The sequence below is a fragment of the Pecten maximus genome, chromosome 1 (genome assembly GCF_902652985.1).
Source record: "Pecten maximus chromosome 1, xPecMax1.1, whole genome shotgun sequence".
Lineage (NCBI taxonomy): Eukaryota > Metazoa > Mollusca > Bivalvia > Pectinida > Pectinidae > Pecten > Pecten maximus.
Genome location: NC_047015.1, coordinates 5,697,797 through 5,716,194, shown reverse-complemented (window position 1 = coordinate 5,716,194; position 18,398 = coordinate 5,697,797). Strand labels below are relative to the sequence as shown.

The window sequence follows — 18,398 nt, the reverse complement described above, 5'->3', positions numbered from 1 at the left end:
TATAGATACTGAAGGGAATTATGTTGAAAAATAATATGTCCGGCAAAATTCAAATCCTCTAATACGAGGCTCACAACTTATCAATCAGCCCTCATATAACCATCCTATTGATGTGTTGTAACTGGTCATATGTAATAACCAATCCTATTGAAGTGTTGTAATTGGTCCTATGTAATAACCAATCCTATTGAAGTGTTGTAACCGGTCCTATGTAATAACCAATCCTATTGAAGTGTTGTAACTGGTCCTATGTAATAACCAATCCTTTTGAAGTGTTGTAACTGGTCCTATGTAATAACCAATCCTTTTGAAGTGTTGTAACTGGTCCTATGTAATAACCAATCCTATTGAAGTGTTGTAACTGGTCCTATGTAATAACCAATCATATTGATGTGTTGTAACTGGTCCTATGTAATAACCAATCCTATTGAAGTGTTGTAACTGGTCCTATGTAATAACCAATCCTATTGATGTGTTGTGACCGGTCCTATGTAATAACCAATCCTATTGAAGTGTTGTAATTGGTCCTATGTAATAACCAATCCTATTGAAGTGTTGTAACCGGTCCTATGTAATAACCAATCCTATTGAAGTGTTGTAACTGGTCCTATGTAATAACCAATCCTATTGAAGTGTTGTAACTGGTCCTATGTAATAACCAATCCTATTGATGTGTTGTAACCGGTCCTATGTAATAACCAATCCTATTGAAGTGTTGTGACCGGTCCTATGTAATAACCAATCCTATTGATGTGTTGTAACTGGTCCTATGTAATAACCAATCCTATTTGATGTGTAGTAACCGGTCCTATGTAATAACCAATCCTATTGATGTGTTATAACTGGTCCTATGTAATAACCAATCCTATTAAAGTGTTGTAACTGGTCCTATGTAATAACCAATCCTATTGAAGTGTTGTAACCGGTCCTATGTAATAACCAATCCTATTGATGTGTTGTAACTGGTCCTATGTAATAACCAATCCTATTGATGTGTTGTAACTGGTCCTATGTAATAACCAATCCTATTGATGTGTTGTGACCGGTCCTATGTAATAACCAATCCTATTGATGTGTTGTAACTGGTCCTATGTAATAACCAATCCTATTTGATGTGTAGTAACCGGTCCTATGTAATAACCAATCCTATTGATGTGTTATAACTGGTCCTATGTAATAACCAATCCTATTGAAGTGTTGTAACTGGTCCTATGTAATAACCAATCATATTGATGTGTTGTAACTGGTCCTATGTAATAACCAATCCTATTGAAGTGTTGTGACCGGTCCTATGTAATAACCAATCATATTGATGTCTTATAACCGGACCCATGGTGTTTGGATCTGTCTGGTCAGTATTAACTACCTATTTTTCTGTAGTGACTGGATTCACCTTGTGGGGTTCCGTTTGGGCGGTCGGACTTGTCTGTATCTTCTACACAACAATCGTAAGTATCCTAACACCTTTTTTATCCATACAGTATACATCACTATTGCGAGCACGCTATGGCGGCTGGCCAGGCTGGAATTCCTTTTATAATTTCAATATAATGACATTCCAATTTAGGTTTACTGTTATCTAGGTGCCCAAATTGAAGGTCGATATTGTTTAAACCAAGGTTTGTAAGACGGAGGCCCGTGTTCAAGATCTATATTGTATCATAAAATAAATTTTCATATATTATGTCGATAAACAAATGTACATATTTTACATCACTCGGGCCTTATTGCCTTATAGATGTTCATAGTGCATGAATGCGCTACCAGTTTAAGGTCGGTATAGTTGTCCCAGGGGAGTATGAAGGTCCCGGGGAGTATGAAGGCGCTACCAGTTTAAGGTCGGTATAGTTGTCCAGGGAGTATGAAGGTCCATGGGAGTATGAAGGTCCCGGGGAGTATGAAGGTCCAGGGGAGTATGACGGTCCATGGGAGTATGAAGGTCCATGGGAGTATGAAGGTCCAGGGAGTATGAAGGCGCTACCAGTTTAAGGTCGGTGTAGTTGTCCCAGGGGAGTATGAAGGTCCATGGGAGTATGAAGGCGCTACCAGTTTAAGGTCGGTATAGTTGTCCAGGGAGTATGAAGGTCCATGGGAGTATGAAGGTCCATGGGAGTATGAAGGCGCTACCAGTTTAAGGTCGGTGTAGTTGTCCCAGGGGAGTATGAAGGTCCATGGGAGTATGAAGGCGCTACCAGTTTAAGGTCGGTGTAGTTGTCCAGGGGAGTATGAAGGTCCATGGGAGTATGAAGGTCCATGGGAGTATGAAGGCGCTACCAGTTTAAGGTCGGTATAGTTGTTCCAGGGTTTATGAAGACGATCCCAGATAAATGCCATTATTGTAGCCCAAGACGTATGGAAGCAGTCCCAGTTAAAGGTCAGTATAACTATCCCAAGGTGATCCCAGTTAAAATTGGTTAAGTGGTTCCGAGGTGTATAAAGGCGGTCCCTGTGAAATGTCAGTATAGTTGCCCCAGAATTATAAAGGAACTAGTTTTGTTCATCAGGGTGATATGAAGGTGGTTCCAGGTAAAAGTCGGTATTGTTCATCAGGGTGATATGAAGGTGGTTCCAGGTAAAAGTCAGTATTGTTCATCAGGGTGATATGAAGGTGGTTCCAGGTAAAAGCTAGTATTGTTTTATCAGGGTGATATGAAGGTGGTTCCAGGTAAAAGTCGGTATTGTTTTATCAGGGTGATATGAAGATGGTTCCAGGTAAAAGTCGGTATTGTTTTATCAGGGTGATATGAAGATGGTTCCAGGTAAAAGTCAGTATTGTTTTATCAGGGTGATATGAAGGTGGTTCCAGGTAAAAGTCGGTATTGTTTTATCAGGGTGATATGAAGGTGGTTCCAGGTAAAATGTCGGTATTGTTTTATCAGGGTGATATGAAGGTGGTTCAAGGTAAAAGTTGGTATTGTTTTATCAGGGTATTATGAAGGTGGTTCCAGGTAAAAGTCGGTATTGTTTTATCAGGGTGATATGAAGGTAATCGGTTCGGGATATGAGGTGGTTCAAAAGTCGGTATTGTTTTATCAGGGTGATATGAAGGTGGTTCCAGGTAAATGTCGGTATTGTTTTATCAGGGTGATATGAAGGTGGTTCAAGGTAAAAGTTGGTATTGTTTTATCAGGGTATTATGAAGGTGGTTCCAGGTAAAAGTCGGTATTGTTTATCAGGGTGATATGAAGATGGTTCCAGGTAAAAGTCGGTATTGTTTTATCAGGGTGATATGAAGGTGGTTCAAGGTAAAAGTCGGTATTGTTTTATCAGGATGATAATTAAATATATTATAAAGGTTGTATGTAGGCGGTTCGTGTTAACGTCAGTTGTTTTGTATCCAGGGCGGTATGAAGGCAGTGTTATGGACCGATACGTTCCAGGTTGGAGTGATGCTGGCAGGTTTGTGTACCATCCTAATACAGGGTTCGATAGAGGTCGGAGGATTCTCCAAAGCATGGCAATTATCCGTGGACAGCGGAAGAGTCCTGTTTGATGAGTAAGTATTTTTGAAATCACACCGGTAATGAATGGACGGTTTCACCAGTTAACTATATACGATCTAGAAAGGGTACCGGAAATGAATGAACGGTTTCACCAATTAACTATATTCGATCTAGAAATGGTACCGGTAATGAATGGACGGTTTCACCAGTTAACTATATTCAATCTAGAATTGGTACCGGTAATGAATGAATTCAGAATCAAATACTCTTTATAGATGGAAAGGTCTCAAGATGCTTTACACCACCACGGAAGTATCGCATATCGATAAGACTGTGTGGTATAAAGTGTACCACCATTCAAATAACTTCATAGTTACCAAAGTCAATATGGTGTTTAGAAATGTCCGTTGGGTTTTGTATGGTAGAAAGTGTACAACCATTCACATAACTACAGAGTTACCAAAGACAAAGTGGTGATTGGAGATGTCCTTTTTTGTATGGTGGAAAGTGTACCACCATTCAAATAATTACAGAGTTACCAAAGACAATGTGGTGGTTGGAGGTGTCCGTTAGGTTTTGTGTAGTGAACAAACTACTTTATTATCATTTCCTCATATTAATGTACTTTCGTATTTTTTTCCAGCTTTAACCCTGACCCTATAGTCCGGCACAGTGTCTGGTCGTGTGTGTTCGGAGGCGCTATAACGTGGTTGGCTGTGTATGGTGCGAATCAGGCCCAGATACAGAGAGCTATCACTTGTCCTACACTGCGGAAGGCACAGATGTTAGTATTTTCTCGTTCATTCTAGTCGCTTGACCTAGATTACACTTACTGCTGTGAGTATACTTTATATATGAACTTCGTTCACATTTGCTCTTTATTTAAGATCTATGTCAGCTTATTAACATTTGGTCTGCACCACAGTTGTAAATGTCAGTGAGAAATGAGCCCGGAGCAATGACTGTGACGTCATTGTACTCATTAGAATATTTTCGTTATTCATATTTTCGTCGACCGATGTAAATGTTTCTTATTACTGAAGCTGTTCTTGGTCTGACAAATAGAAACGGCATACCAAAATGGCTGCGTCCATGTGTCGGCAAGGTCTTTTAGCGGACATCTTGCCAAACAAACCAAAGATCATATAAAACGACGTCACTGATTGGTCATAGCTCTGTTTAGGTCATTTGAGCGAAGCTCAGTGACTTTTCCAATCCGGTTTCGTAGGTCGTCGTGCGTCGTCCGTCATCCATTGTTAATTAACATTTACATATTTCCGACTTCTCAAAAATTCTTAAACTATTTGACTATAGTTTATATAGAAAACTGGAGTATTTAAGGATAATTTATAATTTGCATTTGGTTAGTGCTAACTTTTCTCAATAACATACATGTATAATCAGACAATGCGTCACGGTAAAGACCTTGCTATGAGGGTCAAATTAGGTCAAAAATAAAGATCATTTTTTTCGTCGCGTACAAAAGAACGTGATCCTCTGAAACAGAATGTGTTTGATCATCCGATGAAAAATGAAAGAGATATGACACTTTGAAAAAATCAAACAAAATCACCAAAAATTGCACATAGGCTTGATGATTGTCACATCGATAGCATGTATGGCTGGCTACAAATGTAATGCTTCTCTTTAACCTTGAGCTCTATTCAAGGTCTTTTAAAATAGTTAATTTCTGATACTTTATGAGGAACCTGTTCTAATGAAAGTGTATGCAACGTTTCAAGATTTATTTTTTGATATATATATTGGTGTAGGTTACAGGGTTTATTTACTGATATATATTGGTGTATGTTACAGGTTTATTTATTGATATATATTGGTGTATGTTACAGGTTTATTTATTGATATATATTGGTGTAGGTTACAGGTTTATTTACTGATATATATTGGTGTATGTTACAGGTTAATTTACTGATATATATTGGTGTAGGTTACAGGGTTAATTTACTGATATATATTGGTGTATGTTACAGGGTGTATTTACTGATATATATTGGTGTAGGTTACAGGTTTATTTACTGATATATATTGGTGTATGTTACAGGTTAATTTACTGATATATATTGGTGTAGGTTACAGGGTTAATTTACTGATATATATTGGTGTATGTTACAGGGTGTATTTACTGATATATATTGGTGTATGTTACAGGGTTTATTTACTGATATATATTGGTGTATTTTACAGGGTTTATTTACTGATATATATTGGTGTAGGTTACAGGGTTAATTTACTGATATATATTGGTGTATGTTACAGGGTTTATTTACTGATATATATTGGTGTAGGTTACAGGGTTTATTTACTGATATATATTGGTATATAATACAGGATTTATTTACTGATATATATTGGTGTATGTTACAGGGTGTATTTACTGATATATATTGGTGTATGTTACAGGGTTAATTTACTGATATATATATTGGTATATGTTACAGGGTTTATTTATTGATGTATATTGGTGTATGTTACAGGGTTAATTTACTGATATATATTGGTGTAGGTTACAGGGTTAATTTACTGATATATATTGGTGTAGGTTACAGGGTTAATTTACTGATATATATTGGTGTAGGTTACAGGGTTTATTTACCGATATATATTGGTGTATGTTACAGGGTTAATTTACTGATATATATATTGGTGTATGTTACAGGGTTAATTTACTGATATATATTGGTGTATGTTACAGGGTTTATTTACTTATATATATTGGTGTATGTTACAGGGTTAATTTACTGATATATATTGGTGTAGGTTACAGGGTTTATTTACTGATATACATTTTGTATATTGGTGTATGTTACAGGGTGTATTTACTGATATATATTGGTGTACGTTACAGGGTTTATTTACTGATATATATTGGTGTAGGTTACAGGGTTAATTTACTGATATATATATTGGTGTATGTTACAGGGTGTATTTACTGATATATATTGGTGTATGTTACAGGGTTAATTTACTGATATATATATTGGTGTATGTTACAGGGTTAATTTACTGATATATATATTGGTGTATGTTACAGGGTTAATTTACTGATATATATTGGTGTATGTTACAGGGTTAATTTACTGATATATATATTGGTGTATGTTACAGGGTTAATTTACTGATATATATTGGTGTATGTTACAGGGTTAATTTACTGATATATATATTGGTGTATGTTACAGGGTGTATTTACTGATATATATTGGTGTATGTTACAGGGTTAATTTACTGATATATATATTGGTGTATGTTACAGGGTTAATTTACTGATATATATTGGTGTATGTTACAGGGTTAATTACTGATATATATTGGTGTAGGTTACAGGGTTAATTTACTGATATATATATTGGTGTATGTTACAGGGTGTATTTACTGATATATATTGGTGTATGTTACAGGGTTAATTTACTGATATATATATTGGTGTATGTTACAGGGTTAATTTACTGATATATATTGGTGTATGTTACAGGGTTAATTTACTGATATATATATTGGTGTAGGTTACAGGGTTAATTTACTGATATATATATTGGTGTATGTTACAGGGTTAATTTACTGATATATATTGGTGTATGTTACAGGGTTAATTTACTGATATATATATTGGTGTACGTTACAGGGTTTATTTACTGATATATATTGGTGTAGGTTACAGGGTTAATTTACTGATATATACTGGTATATAATACAGGGTTAATTTACTGATATATATTGGTGTATGTTACAGGGTTAATTTACTGATATATATTGGTGTAGGTTACAGGGTTAATTTACTGATATATATATTGGTGTATGTTACAGGGTGTATTTACTGATATATATTGGTGTATGTTACAGGGTTAATTTACTGATATATATATTGGTGTATGTTACAGGGTTAATTTACTGATATATATTGGTGTATGTTACAGGGTTAATTTACTGATATATATATTGGTGTAGGTTACAGGGTTAATTTACTGATATATATATTGGTGTATGTTACAGGGTTAATTTACTGATATATATTGGTGTATGTTACAGGGTTAATTTACTGATATATATATTGGTGTACGTTACAGGGTTTATTTACTGATATATATTGGTGTAGGTTACAGGGTTAATTTACTGATATATACTGGTATATAATACAGGGTTAATTTACTGATATATATTGGTGTACGTTACAGGGTTTATTTACTGATATATATTGGTGTAGGTTACAGGGTTAATTTACTGATATATACTGGTATATAATACAGGGTTTATTTACTGATATATATTGGTATATAATACAGGATTTATTTACTGATCTATATTGGTGTATGTTACAGGGTTTATTTACTGATATATATTGGTGTAGGTTACAGGTTTATTTACTGATATATATTGTTGTATGTTACAGGTTAATTTACTGATATATATTGGTGTAGGTTACAGGGTTAATTTACTGATATATATTGGTGTATGTTACAGGGTGTATTTACTGATATATATTGGTGTATGTTACAGGGTTTATTTACTGATATATATTGGTGTATGTTACAGGGTTTATTTACTGATATATATTGGTGTAGGTTACAGGGTTTATTTACTGATATATATTGGTATATAATACAGGATTTATTTACTGATATATATTGGTGTAGGTTACAGGGTTTATTTACTGATATATATTGGTGTAAGTTACAGGTTTATTTACTGATATATATTGGTGTATGTTACAGGTTAATTTACTGATATATATTGGTGTAGGTTACAGGGTTAATTTACTGATATATATATTGATGTATGTTACAGGGTTAATTTACTGATATATATTGGTGTATGTTATAGGGTTTATTTACTGATATATATTGGTGTATGTTACAGGGTTTATTTATTGATATATATTGGTGTATGTTACAGGGTTTATTTATTGATGTATATTGGTGAAGGTTACAGGGTTTATTTACTGATATATATTGGTATATAATACAGGATTTATTTACTGATATATATTGGTGTAGGTTACATGTTTTACTTACTGATATATATTGGTGTATGTTACAGGGTTTATTTACTGATATATATTGGTGTAGGTTACAGGGTTTATTTACTGATATATATTGGTGTAGGTTACAGGGTTAATTTACTGATATATATTGGTGTATGTTACAGGGTTAATTTACTGATATATATTGGTGTATGTTACAGGGTGTATTTACTGATATATATTGGTGTAGGTTACAGGGTTTATTTACTGATATGTATTGGTGTATGTTACAGGGTTTATTTACTGATATATATTGGTATATAATACAGGATTTATTTACTGATATATATTGGTGTATGTTACAGGGTTAATTTACTGATATATATTGGTGTATGTTACAGGGTTTATTTACTGATATATATTGGTGTAGGTTACAGGGTTTATTACTGATATATATTGGTGTATGTTACAGGTTTATTTACTGATATATATTGGTCTTTGTTACAGGGTTAATTTACTGATATATATTGGTGTACGTTACAGGGTTTATTTATTGATGTATATTGGTGAAGGTTACAGGGTTAATGTATTGATATATATTGGTGTAGGTTACAGGTTTATTTACTGATATATATTGGTGTACGTTACAGGGTTTATTTATTGATATATATTGGTGTATGTTACAGGGTGTATTTACCGATATATATTGGTGTATGTTACAGGGTTAATTTACTGATATATATTGGTGTATGTTACAGGGTTAATTTACTGATATATATTGGTGTATGTTACAGGGTGTATTTACTGATATATATTGGTGTATGTTACAGGGTTTATTTACTGATATATATTGGTGTATTTTACAGGGTTAATTTACTGATATATATTGGTGTAGGTTACAGGGTTAATTTACTGATATATATTGGTGTATGTTACAGGGTTAATTTACTGATATATATTGGTGTATGTTACAGGGTGTATTTACTGATATATATTGGTGTATGTTACAGGGTTAATTTACTGATATATATATTGGTGTATGTTACAGGGTTTATTTATTGATGTATATTGGTGTATGTTACAGGTTAATTTACTGATATATATTGGTGTAGGTTACAGGGTTAATTTACTGATATATATTGGTGTAGGTTACAGGGTTAATTTACTGATATATATTGGTGTAGGTTACAGGGTTATTTACCGATATATATTGGTGTATGTTACAGGGTTATTTACTGATATATATATTGGTGTATGTTACAGGGTTAATTTACTGATATATATTGGTGTAGGCTACAGGGTTTATTTACTTATATATATTGGTGTATGTTACAGGTTTATTTACTGATATATATTGGTGTAGGTTACAGGGTTTATTTACTGATATATATTGGTGTACGTTACAGGGTTTATTTACTGATATATATTGGTGTAGGTTACAGGGTTAATTTACTGATATATACTGGTATATAATACAGGGTTTATTTACTGATATATATTGGTATATAATACAGGATTTATTTACTGATATATATTGGTGTATGTTACGGGGTTTATTTACTGATATGTATTGGTGTATGTTACAGGTTTATTTACTGATATATATTGGTGTATGTTACAGGGTTTATTTACTGAAATATATTGGTGTAGGTTACAGGGTTAATTTACTGATATATATTGGTGTAGGTTACAGGTTGTATTTACTGATATATATTGGTGTAGGTTACAGGTTGTATTTACCGATATGTATTGTTGTATGTTACAGGGTGTATTTACCGATATATATTGGTGTATGTTACAGGGTGTATTTACTGATATATATTGGTGTATGTTACAGGGTTTATTTACTGATATATATTGGTGTATGTTACAGGGTTTATTTACTGAAATATATTGGTGTATGTTACAGGGTTTATTTATTGATATATATTGGTGTAGGTTACAGGGTTTATTTACTGATATATATTGGTGTATGTTACAGGGTTATTTACTGATATATATTGGTGTAGGTTACAGGTTTATTTACTGATATATATTGGTGTAGATTACAGGGTTAATTTACTGATATATATTGGTGTATGTTACCGGGTGTATTTACTGATGTATATTGGTGTATGTTACAGGGTGTATTTACTGATATATATTGGTGTAGGTTACAGGGTTTATTTACTTATATATATTGGTGTATGTTACAGGGTTAATTTACTGATATATATTGGTGTATGTTACAGGGTTAATTTACTGATATATATTGGTGTAGGTTACAGGTGTATTTACTGATATATATTGGTGTATGTTACAGGTTTATTTACTGATATATATTGGTGTATGTTACAGGGTTAATTTTTATTAAATATTTTGGGTGTTTTACGGGGTGTATTTACTATATTGGGATATAATCGGGGTTTTATTTCTATATATTTTGGGTGTATGTTACGGTTTTTTTTTTATATATTTGGGTGTTGTTCCGGGTTTTTTTCTGAATATTTTTTGTGGTTACAGGGTTTTTTTTTTATATATTGTGTTGTTCATGTTTTTTCCATTTTGTTTGTACGTTATACTGGAGATAATTATTGGTGTAGGTTACAGTTATTATACTATCAATATGGTGTTCAGGTTTATTTGGGGTCAAATTAGGTAAGTATTTCTTTGTACTAAAAGGATACGGGTATTTGATATAATGTGTAGGTTTCTACATATCCTGAAAATGACAGAGTATTTTGAATACTTTGGTAAATAAATTTATTTACTGATAACATTTGTAGGTACCGTTTCAACGAAAAGTGTAGTCAGGTTTACTGATATTATGATTGTTACATATTCGATATATGTTAGTAGGGTTGGGTAATTACTGATATATCATCGGTGTAGGTTACGGGTTTATTTACTGATATATATTGGTATATAATACCGGATTTATTTACTTGATATATATTGGTGTAGGTTACATGTTTTACTTACTGATATATATTGGTGTATGTTACACTGGTTAATTTCCTGATATATATTGGTGTACGTACCAGGGTTTATTGAGTGATTGTATATTGGTGAAGGTTACAGGGTACTGTATTGCTATAAATTGGTGTAGGTACAGGTTTATTTACTGAATATTATTGGTGTACGTTACAGGGTTTATTTATTGATATAATGGGTGTATGTAACAGGGTTGTTATTTACCGATATATTTTGTGTAGGTTTACAGGGTAATTTACTGATATATATATTGGTGGTATGTTACAGGGTTATTTACTGATATATATTGGTGTAGGTTACAGGGTTTATTTACTGATATATATTGGTGTATGTTACAGGGTGTATTACTGATATATATTGGTGTAGGTTACAGGGTTATTTACTGATATATATTGGTGTATGTTACAGGGTGTATTTACTGATATATATTGGTATATAATACAGGGTTTATTTACTGATATATATTGGTGTATGTTACAGGGTTTATTTATTGATATATATTGGTGTATGTTACAGGGTTTATTTACTGATATATATTGGTGTATGTTACAGGGTTTATTTACTGATATATATATTGGTGTAGGTTACAGGTTTATTTACTGATATATATTGGTCTTTGTTACAGGTTTATTTACCGATATATATTGGTGTATGTTACAGGGTTTATTTACTGATATATATTGGTGTATGTTACAGGGTTTATTTACTGATATATATTGGTGTATGTTACAGGGTTTATTTACTGATATATATTGGTGTATGTTACAGGGTTTATTTACTGATATATATTGGTGTATGTTACAGGGTTTATTTACTGATATATATTGGTGTATGTTACAGGGTTATTTACTGATATATATTGGTGTATGTTACAGGGTTTATTTACTGATATATATATTGGTATATAATACAGGGTTTATTTACTGATATATATTGGTGTATGTTAGAGGGTTAATTTACTGATATATATTGGTCTTTGTTACAGGTTTATTTACTGATATATATTGTTGTAGGTTACAGGGTTAATTTATTGATATATATTGGTCTTTGTTACAGGTTTATTTACCGATATATATTGGTGTATGTTACAGGTTTATTTATTGATATATATTGGTCTTTGTTACAGGGCCTACTGGTTTAACTTTCCCGGACTGTGTGTGATACTTTACCTATGTTGTTTTATTGGTACCGTCGCTTACGCATTCTACAGAACCTGTGATCCAAAGACGTTCGGGCTCATCAGCGCATCCGATCAGGTTTGTGTCGTCTTACTGCCTTTAAGGGGCGGTGTAAGACTTTATTTGACAACTGATGAATTCGAATCCTTTATGTGAATGGTTGTGTTCGTACATATAAACACGGCTGATTCGAATAGTTAACCCTGTCATTTCATGTTAATGCCTCTCTTATTATGCTTTGGTAACCGGACGTGTTTGGATTGAAATCTCCAATTTTTGATTCAATATTCCGTGTTATGTAACCAAACTCTGATGTCATGAGACGAATTATAAGTACACCTTGCTTTCTTTAGCGGATTGTGATACTTTAATCCTTTAATCCATCAAAATTTTATCTTTTTTTTTTTCAGTTGTTGCCACTTTTCGTCATGGATGTTCTTGGGAAGATGCCTGGCATTCCTGGAATATTTGTCTCCTGTATATTCAGTGGAGCACTGAGGTAGTAAATGCGTACATAGTCTGTTAGAAGCGATGTGTTCATTACGTGCATTATATCAAAATCAGTAGAAGTTTTGTTATTTTTAAACCTATTTATGATACATTATTACATTATAGTTGTATCGTAATTTATCATTTTTATCTTGAAAATCTCTGAAAGCTTTAGCTATTAACACTAAATCATGAAGGCTTATGTAAGTGAGGTGACAAATCTACATCCAAGAATCTCCGATTCTCCGAATCTTAATCATATTCCTAATGATAAGTAAGATGATTTCAGTCTCCGAATCATAATCATATTCCTAATGATAAGTATGATGATTTCAGTCTCCGAATCATAATCATATTCCTAATGATATATATGATGATTTCAGTCTCCGAATCATAATCATATTCCTAATGATAAGTATGATGATTTCAGTCTCCGAATCATAATCATATTCCTAATGATAAGTATGATGATTTCAGTCTCCGAATCGTAATCATATTCCTAATGATAAGTATGATGATTTCAGTCTCCGAATCATAATCATATTCCTAATGATAAGTATGATGATTTATGAAGTTCGATGTTCGATGATATACCAACATTCTCTTTTCTTTTGTACAATATGAAATTAGATATTCGAAAATATGCCAACATTCCCTGTTCTTTTGTACAACATGAAGTTAGATGTTCGATGATATGCCAACATCCCCTATTCTTTGGTAAAATATGAAGTATTCGATGATGTGCCATGTTAATGTCACCGACCCATTTCTCATATTGAGAACATGATATTGACTAAGCTTGACATCGTATGTTTCGTCAATGAAACGCTTACTCTCCCGGAACACCTAGTCTCATTCTTGTTGTCCTATGTCAGTATATGCATTGTTTAAATTTTTCCTCTTTGTATTATTTTTCGAGTTAAAATGTCGGTATCATCGTCTTGTATTGACTATGTGATAATTCCTACCTTTAACTAATTCAGATTTTATCTCAATAGGTTAAAATATGTATTTTATTGATGGGGAATAAATATTTGTCCTGTAGTCATTGGAATGTTATATATTAATTTATTGTTGGCGAATTTTACAGTTCCAGGCTCATAGTGAGAAGCTGCCCCAGCTGAAGGTGGGAAGATTACTGTTAACTTATTTAACTGTTGCATACAAGTTTTAACTGTTCCGCTATCTGTTATAACAGCACACTATCGTCCGGTCTCAACTCCATAGCCGCTGTACTGCTAGAAGACGTAGTCAAGGTCTTTTGCGTGTCTGACATTAGCGAACAGAGGGCAACCAATGCATCCAAGCTCATCGGTAAGCCACCTTATAGTCACCTTAGTTTCCTGGGTCATGCTGATGGGGGAAATATCAAACCCAAAACAAGTACTTCTATCATAATTTATACGTAGTACTGGCTATCTTATATATAATAACTTTTGTTTTTAAAAGCTGCCATATTGTACAACGTTTGCTCACCAACATTGTAACTGTTCTATTAAATATGCTGTCTATCTCGTTTACTAAAATATTGGCCTTATATCACACAGCATTGGTAGCAGGATTTGTCTGTCTCGGCTTGACATACGTGGCTTCCATGCTTGGTGGAGTTCTACAGGTACATTGTGTTTAATATACCTATATCGATGACTGTTAAATAAACAACACCGTGTATGATATGGTAAAGGAAATATAAAGAATGAATCTCTTGATAAACTCAAATATAAATGACAAATTGGACATATTCATTTATTCAAACATATTTAAATGGAAACTTTTTATTTAGATACATGAATATTCTATACATGAATGTTTACGACTTGGAATACTTACTCGTACTTACAATAAACTATTTTAGAGACAAACAACACAGACTTTGTAATTAACTGGAATATGAAGGTCAGACATGGCCAAACAGAAAGAATTCACAGTTATTGCCTTTACACAACAACTTTATTAATTCTGTCCGTCAGCATGCCATGCACTTACTGATGATTTCATTACCCTGTTTTGAATTTTCCATTTCAAGCCCTGCGTGTTAAAATGTGATAAATTCAATATCGTTTTACCAATATCTGACTATTTGATAATAAGTTACTCACCATGCTCGATACGACTGTTGTAAACTATGAGAAACTATGACTTGCCAACATCACGACCTCGTTGTGAAATATTCCGTATCATCGTAAGAAGTCTGACGTATTTGATACTTTTTAATATATCTTTAGAATATGTCACAACTCTGGTTCTTCATTTGGGAACGTGATATTATCTAGAATGGCGGCTGACGCCGATGAAGTAAGATAAATTAACCACTCCAGAAAGTATGGTCTTATGAATCATTTCGAACTATACCATCGATTTTTAGTTCAAATCACTTCGTCATTGTCTTTATACCAAATCTGTCTTCCCTACAGGCTGCCCTTGCACTGTTCGGGATGCTTGGAGGACCTATACTTGGCGTTTTCACACTCGGGATCATTTTTCCGTGGGCAAATCAAAAGGTAGGAATAGAACAATTTATAAAACACTATTATGAACTAAAACATAAAAGCAATTTTCTGCATCATGTGATAAACCTTGCTTTATAGATACAACATTTTCATTCTGAATAGTTCATTACAATTGAACCTACTATCGTCTAGAGACGCTGTCTATAGAATCCTCTTCATCAGAACTACAAACAGTATACATCTTGTATATGTACATAAATGTCGTTAATAAACCAAATTCTAGTATTTAGCCTCCAAGACTATATAAAGACTAGTCATGCAATGGTAAAAAAACCCAAACCTCAACCTAATTCCAGAAACTATTCATGCATTTTCATCTGCTGTTATATAACAAAAATTACATATCGGAAATCGACTATTAACCAATTAAGGGAAATAGGAAATTTTTGGACTAAAACTTAAATGTCTGAAACAAATGTCAATTAAAATGGCGCAGACTACATATTTGAAAACTGTACAGCTTTAACATCCGGTACGGACGAGTTGTCAAAAAAGACTTATGATATCCTCCTCCTCCTCCTCCTCCTCCTCCTCCTCCTCGTCGTCATCATGGTCGTCGTCATCGCCATCGTCATCATCATCATCAAATGCTGTAGCATCAGACGAAGACAGTATGGTATGAATCTGAAGAAATGTTTTATTTGAAGATATTCTCGGGTAAAAAAAAATCCTCCTTACATATATTTACCATTTGCCTATTGCATGTTAACAGTATGTGTTGTACACACATATCATCATGTCTGGAGATTTGACAGCTGTAATACGTAACCGTGTATTAATCACTCATTTTCTCTATACTTAGGGACCTGCATGTTTTGTACTGAATTTGTCGGACATGCACGTTTAATAAACCTGAACATTACACACTACAATGGACTCCGTCTCCCTCCCTACAAACACACCACACCCACCAGAATTTACGGGTGACTACAAACCCTTATGATGTAAAAATCATATTTAATTTGATATTTCATTCGTCCCTTGTTAAAAATATTTCAATTTAGATATAACTATGACATCATACTAGTATATTCTAAAATAATTAATTATATTTCAAAAGAAATACATTTGCTTCGGGTTTTAAAATGTCACTTCTTCTGGGTGGCTGTTTTTCCCACACTGAATAGCTTAGACGGAGTATCACAACCGCTAACGACATGGAGTTGTTGACACGTTACGTTCCTAAGTTTGTGATCAACTTTAAAGATGCCCCATACTTGGCATTTGCCAGTGGAAGAAGAGTCAGACTGGTAAATGATGCGATATGCAGAGACATCAACGTCGTATAACAGCAACACTAAAAGTTCGTGTCTTCTCAAATCAAAATCGTGGACTTTGAAACTGTAGATAAAACTGCTGTTCGTCCAGTTAGGACATGCATGCATTGTCTTCTCAATAAACATATTGATGGAATTCTGCTTATTGTGGCTGTTAGCCGAGAACACATCTTTTTTGGACCGATATTGAGTGTTCTTATCGAAGCAGACGTTGATTCAAACTATTTCGCGGTGAATGGCATCCTTCGTGTCTTGACCAACAATGTGTGGCTATCGTAGACGACGACAGAATCTATGTTTAAACGTCGTATGTAGTCAATGTACCTCTGACATATATGACCAAACGTTTTATTATTTGGCCAGTGAATTCGATGTAGAGGAAAACTACCATCAATGAAACGACATAATTCACCTGTATGCGTATCAGATTCACTAGTCTACAAGATTCCATAATGCATCTAAAGGTGATGTTTTTTGCGCTGCTCTCATAAAGCCGTCGTCGCATATGTTGTTAACAGCAGCAATAAATCCCTAGAAAAGCAGTTGGAGATCAGCAGGTATGGGTTTCTTCATTGTCTCTAATTGAAGACATCTCGCCTTGTGTTACGGCTATTTGATTTCGTTTGAACGAGTATTCACTGATACGTTTGCATCAGTTGATTTCAATACAGCCATGCCTACTTATTTCGCCTTGACAACGTTGACCTTTATTGTCGGCTATGAGGCCTGTTACGATATTCCTTAGAGTTGGTTCTTCAAAGAAGGGATTCCTACTGACGATATACGACGCTGCATCTTTTGTGTCTCTATTCCTACGGGGTGTGCTTTTATATTTTTGTTGGACGCTTGACCTGTAGGCAACACCTAAGAAATAATGCATTGCAATGTTCATTTCAGAACAGTCCGTCATAGACAAAATCCGCTGAGCTCTCCGCGTCTAAGCCATTCCTCTTCCTCGTAATTGCACTAGTTGCCTGAATGCCTCTCATTGGCGCTTGTCCTATTGCTAAGTCTGAGGAATGCCATGCCCAGTAAACAGCACTTCTTCTGATAACATTGTATCCAGACTTCAAAAACTCAAATAGATTTTCTGTCTCCAGACGCTTCATTTTGTTGTAAGTAAATTCTAACTGCTTTAACATAAAAGTTATGTCCTGCTGCAGCGAGACGAGGGAGCATTTCTTGGATGACCTGTAAATGCAGATACCAGTTCTCTCAGCCTTAATGAATCTACAGAGAATGTCCACCATGTCGATGCATTGAAACCAAAGACATGATGTCCTGAAATTCGTTTGCGAAAGCCTGAACGTGTAAATATCGGATTGGATGTTATCCAACGCTGTACTTTCACACAACATCTCACAATCAATGAATCCAACAGTCTCGCTGTTTCACGTATATCAGTTTGGATAATCTCATGTGACAGTCTCTCGCCAGTCTCCTTTTCATCTGTTGATTCTGGTATCAGTATGTCGTATGCAGGATAACGGCAGTCAGCGCTGTATCTATCAGGAAATGTCCGCTGATAGCTCTTGCAATAGCATTTCCTG

The 18,398-nt window shown here is 34.0% G+C and overlaps 1 protein-coding gene across 1 annotated transcript in view; it reads left to right on the top strand.

The window, feature by feature from the left end:
* LOC117323180 (sodium-coupled monocarboxylate transporter 2-like) overlaps nucleotides 1–18,398 on the top strand; it is a 56,845-nt gene that overhangs the window by 33,726 nt on the left and 4,721 nt on the right. Inside the window, exons 4-11 of the mRNA XM_033878233.1 lie at nucleotides 1,381–1,448; nucleotides 3,342–3,496; nucleotides 4,087–4,227; nucleotides 12,521–12,650; nucleotides 12,983–13,071; nucleotides 14,260–14,375; nucleotides 14,609–14,676; nucleotides 15,476–15,562. Coding sequence (XP_033734124.1) covers nucleotides 1,381–1,448; nucleotides 3,342–3,496; nucleotides 4,087–4,227; nucleotides 12,521–12,650; nucleotides 12,983–13,071; nucleotides 14,260–14,375; nucleotides 14,609–14,676; nucleotides 15,476–15,562 — 854 coding nt within the window. The remainder of the gene's footprint in view (nucleotides 1–1,380; nucleotides 1,449–3,341; nucleotides 3,497–4,086; nucleotides 4,228–12,520; nucleotides 12,651–12,982; nucleotides 13,072–14,259; nucleotides 14,376–14,608; nucleotides 14,677–15,475; nucleotides 15,563–18,398) is intronic.